The sequence below is a fragment of the Capra hircus genome, chromosome 3 (genome assembly GCF_001704415.2).
Source record: "Capra hircus breed San Clemente chromosome 3, ASM170441v1, whole genome shotgun sequence".
Classification (NCBI taxonomy): domain Eukaryota; kingdom Metazoa; phylum Chordata; class Mammalia; order Artiodactyla; family Bovidae; genus Capra; species Capra hircus.
The window spans coordinates 117,600,189-117,610,564 of NC_030810.1; the positions used below are offsets into that span (position 1 = coordinate 117,600,189).

At 40.1% G+C, this 10,376-nt stretch overlaps 1 protein-coding gene across 1 annotated transcript; it reads right to left on the reverse strand.

Moving 5' to 3' along the window:
• LOC108635666 (MLV-related proviral Env polyprotein-like) lies at positions 7,193-9,254 on the reverse strand. Its single transcript, XM_018046603.1, has one exon. It carries the CDS (start codon positions 9,215-9,217, stop codon positions 8,243-8,245), a length of 975 nt encoding a protein of 324 aa, XP_017902092.1. The 5' UTR covers positions 9,218-9,254; the 3' UTR covers positions 7,193-8,242.

Sequence of the window (10,376 nt, forward strand, 5' to 3'; positions counted from 1 at the left end):
GTATGATAAACATAGACAGTGTGTTGAAAAGCAGAAATATCACTCTGCCAACAAAGGTCTGTATAGTCAAGGCTATTGTCTTCTCAATGGTCATGTATTGTTGTCAGAGCTGGACCGTAAGAAGACAGAGCACCAAAGAATTGATGCCTTCAAACTGCGGTGCTGGGGAATACTCCTGAGAGTCCCCTGGACAGCAGGGAGATCAAACCAGTCAATCTTAAAGGAAAACAACCCTGAATACTCACTGGAAGAACTGATGTTGAAGCTGAAGCTCCAGGATTTTGGTCACCTGATGCAAACAGCCAACTCATTGGAAAAATCCCTGATGCTGGGAAAGATTGAGGTCAGGAGAAGAGGGCATCAGAGAATGAGATGGCTGGATGGCATCACTGATACAATGGACATGAACCTGGGCAAACTCTAGGAGATGGTGAGGAACTGGGAGGTCTGGCATGCTGCAGTCCATGGAATTGCAAAGAGTCAGACATGACTGGGCAACTGAACAACAACTACATCATTACATTTAATGCTCAAAACTACTCTGAGGAGAGTGGTGACTGTTTCCCTCATTTTATATCTGATGAGATTGAGGCACAGAGAAGTAGATGGCTTCCCAGGAGTTTTAAACCTGGGTAATCCTTCTCTGGAGCCCAAGCTTTTAACCAGCGTGCCATGGCCAGGTCGCCTCTGGAGTGGTAGAGTTAGCCACCCTCCTGGTTCAGCCATGAATGTTCATTCTAAAGCCTTCCTCCAAGATTTTAATTATCCTTTTATAATATGGTATTTTATTAGCAGTAAAAATGCTCATATCTATGTACCTCGTTACTGCTCACAATGCATTTGATATACAATGCATTAGAAACTTATGACATAGGCAGATGCAAAAACTATGAATTTCAGATGAGAAAATAGGCTCAGAAGGATGAAATGACTTGTCAATGTCACCGAGTTTTACTGGTGACATAGAAAATGTTAAAACTAAGACTTTAGACTCTCACTCCAGGGTTTCTTATGCTATAGCAACTTTTCCTGGGAAAAAAGCTGAAACCCTTGAATCTGCTGGTGGTTGTGTAACCAGGAACCTGCATCTCACAGCACTTCTGGGACAGTAAGCTTGATTATCAGTAAGCACTTATTTTCTATCAGGGATTACATAAAGCATTTTATTTTATTATTCTTGTTAAGCCACCTTCTCAGTGCTAGGATGTAAGTCTAATTAACACTTTTATTATAAAAGTGAGGGAACTGATTAAACAACCTCAGATTAAACAACTCATCCTAGGCTACATGGCAACTAAGTGATCTGAGAACCACATGACCCAAGCTGGACCTGATACTTGAACATAAGTCCATTTGATTGCAAAACCAATATTCTTCAACACTTAAGACATGGAGGTGTCCTTCCACAACCTACAGAACCATGATTTGTTTCCAACATAGCTCTGAAATGCTTACTAGTTATCTATTGATGTGTGACAACATCATAAAACACATTTATTATTTCACAGTTCCTGTGGGTCAAAAATCCAGATACTTATTGTCTGGATCCTCTGCAAGCCTGCAATTAAGCAATCTCTTGGGGCTGTGGTCTCATCTCAAAGTTTGACTGGGGAAACAGCCCCTTCCAAGTTCACATGGTGGTTGACAGGATTCAGGCCCTTCAGGCTAGAGGATTGAGGGCCTCTGTTTCTTGTCAGCTGTTGACCCAAGTCTGCTCCTAATTCTTAGATGATTTTTGTCCAGAAGCCATTCACAGTTCCTTGACACATGGGCCTCCACCACATGGCCTCTTGCTACATCAAACACAGCAAGGTCTCCCAGAATGACAGTGTATGACCTTATGCAAAATAATCTTGAAAATATCTTATTGTCTTTGCAATATTCTGTTTGTAAGAAGCAAGTCACTGGTCCTGCCCACACTCAAAAAGGGAATTATACAAACTGTGAGTACCAGAGCTAGAGGTAAGGACAATTGAAACCATCCCAGTGTCTGGCTAGTCAAACCAAAAGTCTGAGAACACTTCTGATTTGATGGGGCCCCCTTCTCTTCTCAACGCATCTTCAAAGGGAAAATGAGAAAGATAATTTCTGCTTTTTTGATAAAAATTCTGAAACATCCATAACCCAAACCACAATATAAAGGAGAGTCTCCAGATTACAGGGCAGGTTTCATAGGGGTACTCAAAGGGAAAAGACACAATGCCTATGGCTTTAGAGTTTAGACAAAGCTGACAGAAAAGAATTCTGAAAACATTGGCATAGCATTAGGGACAAAACCATGGTACAGTAGCAAGATTTTCCATCATTTCTTTTTGGTAAAAACCTAGGGAAGTTGAGAAGGGAGGGCTAAATGAGGAATCACACAGACAAGCCATGTTTGCAAGAAGCAGTCTATCAGGATGGCAGGAGGAAAGAGAGAGGCTCTAAATTGGGCATCTTCTACTGTGCCAACCTGGCTTGGCTGGGGAGAAAGGAACACTAGAGAAAAGCACTCATGCAGACAGTGTCATCATAGGGAATCTTCCTGTCAGCCTGGATAGAGCTCTGGCCCTCTCAGACACACATGTTGTACAAATAACTGGTCCAGAAAAGATAAAGCTCATTCAAAGGTGGTTGCTTAAATAAGTGCAAGACTGTAAGGTAATTATAGGAGAAAAACAGAAGAAAAACAATAGGAAAAGTGAAAGCAGTTGAAAACATGTGCACAAGAAAATTTTGTAACAGAGCAGATGGAAAATTTGACCAAACTTTATCACATTAAAAAAATAATAATAATAATGAAGTAATTACCTCCATGAAAATAACTCCATGAAAAGACTAGAGATCAAAGAGTTCAGAGAAAACATAACAAGACAATAAAAGTGGATAAAATATGAGTCAGTAAAAAAGAAGAGTAAAAACTATGACAAAAACACCAATTCAATTGAAAGAATCACAAATTTGAAGCGACTGTTGAAAACAGCAAGAATGTGAAGAATAGGATAGAGAAACAGCAAACAAAATAGGATGAACAACTTTTTTAATGAAATAAAAGTAAGTAAGTGTTTAAAGTGGATTAGAGAGAACAAAGAAATACAAAAACAATACATTATTAGTGACTTCAAAAATATAATCCAAATAAAGGGACAAAAACAATATTAATAGATATAAAACCTTACAATAATTAAAGAAAATTTGGCTCTGTCTACTGAAAAGACAAACTGTCCTATAATTAACTGCAGAGGTGTTCTTGTTGTTCAGCAAGTCATGTCTGACTCTTTGTGACCTTGTGGACTGCAGCATGCCAGGATTCCCTGTCTTTTACTATCTAGGGACTCTAGGGAGTTTGCCCAAACTCATGTCCATTGAGTTGGTGATGCCATTCAACCATCTCATCCTCTGTCACCCCCTTATCTTACCCTTCTCTTACCCTTAATCTTTCCCAGGAGCAGAGTCTTTTTTAATGAGTCAGTTCTTCACATCAGGTGGCCAAAATACTGGAGCTTCAGCTTCAACATCAGTCCTTCCAATGAATATTCAGGGTTGATTTCCTTTAGCATTGACTGGTTTGATCTCCTTGCTGTCCAAGGGACTCTCAGAGTCTTCTCCAGCACCGCAGTTTAAAAGCATGAATTCTTAGGCATTCAGCCTTCTTTATGGTCCAACTCTCACATCCGTATACGACTACTGGAAAAAATCATAGCTTTGACTATATGGATACTGGTTGGCAAAGTGATAGCTCTGCTTTTTAATACACTGTCTCAGTTCAGTTCATTTCAGTTGCTCAGTCGTGTCTGACTGTTTGCGACCCCATGGACTACAGCACGCCAGGCTGCCCTGTTCATCACCAACTCCCAGAGCTTGCTCAAACTTATGTCTATTGAGTCAATGATGTTATCCAAACATCTCATCCTCTGTCATCCCCTTCTCCTCCTGCCTCTCCCAGCATCAGAGTCTTTTCCAATGAGTCAGTTCTTCGCATCAGGTGGCCAAAGTATTGGAGCTTCAGCTTTAGCATCAGTCCTTCCAGTGAAAATTCAGGACTGATTTCCTTTAGGATTTGACCTGGTTTGATCTCTTGAGAAGACTCTCAAGCGTCTTCTCCAACACCACAGTTCAAAAGTTCAAATATGCTGTCTAGATTTGTCAAAGCTTTTCTTCCAAGGAGTAAGCATCTTTTAATTTCATGGAGAAAATCTCATAAAATCACAGGACTTCAAAAGATAAAGAATCTTTGGAGCAGCTAGTCGAAAACTCTTGTCACTAAAAAAGAGGAGGAAAAAGAAGCTAAATAATTTTAGCTAAATAATTTTTAGCAGTGATAAATGGCTAAGCAATGAAAAAAAAAAAAGTTAAATAATTAATGTTTCCAAAGTCCTTGAGGAAAGATATGACTCAAAAATTACATACCCTGAAAAAATTAGTTCAAATATAAAGGCAGTATGAAAATCTCTACTGAACATGCTATTAATAGAACTCAGAATATGTACATGAATTTTTCTTGGAGAAAGTATGAGGACACACTTCAGTCAACTAAAAAATAATGGCTTCACTGGTAGCTCAGCTAGTAAAGAATTCACCTGCAATGTGGGAGACCTGGGTTCAATTCCTGGGTTGGGAAGATCCCTTGGAGAAGGAATGGCTACCTACTCCAGTATTCTGGCCTGGAGAAGTAATAAATGGAGAAACTGCAGCAAAAGACAGCAATGAGCACGGAATCCTTAAATTTAAGTCACTGTCTCAACTAGATGTGGACAAACTACACCAATCTTCTAATTCTGCAGGTAGCATCTTGATTATCTTCAATGAGGAAATAACTTTAGTGTACTTCTTCTTTCTCTTCTTATCCTCTCTCTTCTAAACCATTCAATTTCTCCTTCATATATAATTTTTTAAGTGAAATATCCTATTTCTTTTATGCATTTATATATTTATGGTTTTGTTTAGCAGCTATAAATAGTGTATTTTTGCCTAGCTATAAAAATAAAATCATAATGCCTTATCTTCACCATTTCTCATCAGTTACCCTTGTAAACTTTGTTAGTTGTTTAATATTTACACTGTAAATTTCCTAATATTTTCTTAAAATAAATATCTTCCTTATTTCCCCTGAGAACTCTGACTAACTCAACAGTAAGATGTGTGTATGTGTGTGTGTAAAATTTTAGGGTCATATGAATTATATATAATAAGTAATTCTAAAATATGCACAACTCTACCCTTTGGTAAAATTAATCATAATTTTTTACAAGATCTCAAAAATATTTGCAATTAAGCCCAAAAGAGTCAATGCATTCCAAAATGTAGAAAGAGATAAAGCTAGAAAAACTATGAAAACCTCTTTTTATACAACAATTAGTTTGAATAGGAAAAGTGGAGTTGCATTTCATCAACAAAATAACAATAATTAAAACAATGTCATAATCTATGAGCAGTGCTCAAAAATGTACATTTACATTAATGAACAAGAAAAAGCTTATGTTTACATATATTTTAAATTAATAAGAAAATATACTTTAAATAAACTTACATTAATGATTATAAATTGAGGGTAGGAGAAGAAGAGGGTAAAAAAGGATGAAATGATTGGGTGACATCACCAACTTGATAGACATGAGTTTGAGCAAACCAGGAGATAGTTAAGGACAGAACAGACTGGCATGCTGCCATCCATGGAGTTGCAAAGAGTTGGACATGACTTAACAGTTGAACAATATTAACATTAATAAATATGCAAGAATAAAAATAATCAATAAAATGTCTATAAAGAAACAAAATATTATAAATGAAAATAAAAATTCATGATTTGGAAAATAGGATAATGATAAAACTAAAATAAAATCCAACATATCAGCTAACATTTAAAAAGTAGAAAGATGTAGAAAAGACATTCCTAAGTAAAAAGAAAACCCGTAAGTTTTTTTAAAGACTGATAAATTCTACTTAAAACTGTGTTGGAAAAAAAAGATACTACTTAAAAAGTCAAAGGCATACATGTGGCTGATTCATGTTGATATTTGGCAGAAAATAACAAATTTCTGTAAAGCAGTTATCCCTCAATTAAAAAATAAAGTAAATTTTTAAAAGGTCAAAGGCAATTGACAAACTAGTAAAAAAATGTAAAGTCCAACTCAAATCGCAGAAGTTAACTAAAATCCAAAGAATATCTATTAATCAATAGGAGGTCAACAACCCAATTCTTTAAAAATTGAAGAATATGAGGAGGAAAATGAATTTTGAAAGACTCAAAAGTAAAGAGATGTTTGATCTCATTTATACGAGAATTGAAAAGTAAAATGATAATGTTATCTTCTTTTTACCAGCCAGATAATATAAAATCAAATGTTTGGAAACATTATGTCAGCAATAATGTAGGGTACCAGGCACTCTCCTCACATAGCAAGTGGTGAGATAAAAAGGATAAGACTATTCAATACAAATTAAAATGGTCTAACCTCCAAGATAATATATTGTTGTTGTTCAGTCACAAAATTGTCTCCAACTCTTTGTGAGCCATGAATGATAGCCTCCCAGGATCCTCTGTCCATGAGCTTTCCCAGAAAGGTAACACTGGAGTAGGCTGCCATTTCCTTCTCCAGGGGATCTTCCCAGATCAGGGGTCAACCTGTTTCTCATGCAGTACATGCAGATTCTTTATTACTGAGCCACCAAAGAAAATATTATATATTGTTAAATAAAAAAGATCAGTGTAAAGGAGTCGGTTCAGAATGCCAAAATCTGCTTTTTTAAATAATATAAAATATTTACACACACTTTTGCTTATGCATGGAATTCAACTGGCAGGATACAAAAGAAATTGATAATAGCAGTTGCCTTTTGAGAATAAAACTACGTAGGAGGTACAAGAATGGAAGACAATCCTGCCTTTTACTATCAACCTGTTTTATATTTTTGTTTTTGTATCATACTCATATCTGTTATGCACCGAGCCCGTATCTCCAAACCAACCGAAAGAGTGAACAAGTCCACCATGGTAATGCAAAGGCAAGAAGGGAATTTTTATTTCTAGCGCGCTAGGGCTCAAGCCTCATCTGACACAGCGGAATCAGACAAGAGCCCCGAACAAAGCAGTATGGCGGTTTATATACAGTCAGTTCTTTGTCTCAGTTACAGGGTACTTGGCGATACCTGACTGGACAGGCAGAATGAGCTCATGCAACGCCTTCCTTATGCTATCACATATAGAAAATTTTCCTTATTTGGTTAAGGAATGTTCTTCAAGAAAACAGGAAACATGACTCAGGTCCCTGGCACTGTTATGCACCTCATTGAGCTGACCACCCTAACATGACCGCCTAACATTCCCCCCTGTTCTTAGATCATACAGAGGAATCCTCCTCTGGGTCCTGAGATACCGTTTGATATTGCTGCCGAAGCACGAACAGCTGTACTGTATTAATGCGCTCTTTTACAAAGGCTACAAGTCTATTGATAATACAAGGGCCGAACGTAAGCATTATTAGAAGGATTATCAGGGGTCCTAGCAAGGTAGAGATTAAAGTAGTCAGCCAGGGGGATTGTTGAAACCAGGACTCAAACCATCCCTGCTGAGCCTCACGCTCTCGTTTACGCTGGGCTGGCTCCTCTCTCACTTTGGCCATGGATTCCCTAACTATTCCAGTATGGTCTGCATAAAAACAACATTCTTCTCCTAGGGCAGCACAAAGTCCTCCCTGTTGCAAAAACAGCAGATCTAGCCCTCTTCTATTTTGCAAAACTACTTCAGACAGGGAAGTTAAAGATGACTCTAAATGACTAATAGACGTTCTATACGAGTGATGTCTTCATCTATGGCTGCTCTTAAAGAGTTAAATCCTTGACTTTGCATGGACAAAGCTGTTATTCCAGTTCCGGCCCCAGCTATTCCCAGACCGAACATAGTTGCTATGGTTATGGCAGTAATGGGCTCTCTCTTAACTTTATAAGCTCTTTCTTGTTGATTAAGAGTCAATTTGTGGGCCCAATAATCATATACAGCTTCTTCTGGTCGATACAGTATCTTTGGTATCACAGCCACCATAACACAAAATTCTTTTTTAGGATCAAAAATGGAGCTATGTACACAGGGAGTCAACCCAGTGTGATAGCACACCCACCATCCTCCCATCTGTGGAACTGACCACCTGGCTACAGGCAGACTCATGAGTTCAACAGTAAGGGCACACACTGAGGATCTGTCTGGCGGCACTTTGCCCATACATAGTCCCTTTCCCCACACTTCTCTCATTGTAAGACCTACTTTTCATTCTCCCCATCGACATTGGGGAGGATCGGTGCCGTTGGCCAGGTCGTAAGAGGCATTGAGGCCTACTGCCTCGTAATAAGGGGGAATTAAGTTGTAACATAACCAACAGGATTTAGTTGCCTCAGAATGGGTTTGATTTAAGGTAGCATAAGCTGCCTTTACTAATTTCCATAGCAGATCTGTTTGTCCAAGTTTAGCAAGGGGGCCCGTCTCTGGGTCTTTTGTTTGTCCTTGGGGTGTAGGTAGGGAGGTTGTTGGGTAGAGAGTTGCATGGACCTGTTCAATGGGGTTTGGACCGATACTATACATTTGTACTGGTTCTAAAACTTGACTCACAACAATGATCCCATTATAAGTAGTCAGGTCATTTCTGGTCTGAAGTCCCCATGATATCCCGTTGACCCAGGCCTTCTCTTTTTTTGCTTTGTCAATGTTAAACCTTATTTTTACCTGGACAAAGTTATGATCCTTTTCCCAATCGGAGTACGGAGGAACGGGTCCTACAAATGAGAAGTTAAGCAAGTCCCGATTTCCTACATCCCACTGTCTATACCCTGGAGTCTCCGACCCATCATTAGAAGTTACGCAGTCCCAAGATTTACAATAAGAGTCCTGTATCCCCTCACAGATCTTCCGGTTGTGCCTGGGTGCACCTGGACATGCCCAGAATGCATGATTCCGGAGGTAGCCCCTTTTCCAAGGTACATTTACCACCGGCTTAAGGTCAAAGTATAAGTCTGGCCACCAAGTATTTGGTGGATGTATTGCGGTGGTGGAGTTAAGCATCTCAAGTGTTAGTCCATTTTGCAGTTTCCAGGTGATTTTGACGGGTTGGTGTGGGTTCACGCTGGCAGCTTCGGAGCAGAGTAACATGGTCATCCATAAGATGGTCCAGACGAGTTGCCTTGGTCCTGTTGACGATGCCGGAGCTTCAGCCTCAGGGGGTTGGACGGGTGCAGAGACGCTTCCCATTCTTTTTTAGTGTCTTCCTGCTCTGCTGAAGTAGCTGGGCGTACGTGGTTGCAACGCACCCAAGGCCCGATACCGTCGACCTTTAGGGCAGTTGGGGTGGTAAGAAGAACACCATAAGGACCCTTCCATTTAGGTTCTAGTGCCTTGGTGTGGTGCCTTTTGACCCACACCCAATCTCCGGGGCCGATGTTATGTGAGGGGATAGTCCCCTTGTTTTGACCCTCATGTATTTCCCGGAGCAGTTTCCAGACGTGAGAATGCACTTTGCCCAAAGCCATCAAAGCCTCCTGGAATTGTCCCAAAGTAGGAGGTGGAAGTTTCTTTCCTTCAAATATTGGACATACAGGGGGAGGTCGCCCATACAGAATTTCAAATGGGGTCAGATTAAGCTGATAAGGAGTATTACGTGCGCGAAAGAGGGCGAAGGGAAGGAGAGTCACCCAGTCCCCACCAGTCTCTATAGCCAATTTAGTTAAAGTTTCTTTTAGGGTCCGATTCATTCTTTCAACTTGCCCCGAGCTCTGTGGGCTGTATTCACAATGTAATTTCCATTTGGTCCCTAGTTCCCGGGCAAGGCTCTGAACTATTTGGCTCACAAAAGCAGGTCCATTATCAGAACCAATAGTCACCTGCAGGCCAAACCTGGGAACTATTTCTTCTAAAATCTTTTTAGCCACTACCACTGCAGTTTCTCCCTTAGTAGGAAAAGCTTCTACCCACCTTGAGAAGGTATCTACCAACACTAACAAGTACCGGTAACCATACCTGCCTGGCCTTACCTCGGTGAAATCTATTTCCCAGTGCTGCCCTGGCCCTTCTCCCCGATACCTCAGTCCTGCGTGTTGCCTCTTTCCTGGCCTCATCTGTTGACATGCCTTACAAGCATGGACTATGTTCTTCACAGTTGTTTGGTGCCGGGGGAATTGCAGGCGCGCAGTTTGAAAAAGCATCAGAGTCTTTTTCTCTCCCAGATGAGTAGACGAGTGTAGATGCTCACAAGTTGCCATCCCAATTGAACAGGGAGTATCAAGTAACCATCGGAGTCTCGGTACCATCCATCCTCTTCTTGTTGGAGGTTGGGACGTTCCTGGATCCAGGCAAGGTCTGTGGATGAATACTCAGGGGTTGGGGGCAAAGTTCCCGTACCTGGGGGTGGAAG

Bases quoted from the DNA above. Each gene is read 5' to 3' on its own strand.
- LOC108635666 (XM_018046603.1), bottom strand. From the start codon at position 9,217: ATGGGAAGCGTCTCTGCACCCGTCCAACCCCCTGAGGCTGAAGCTCCG.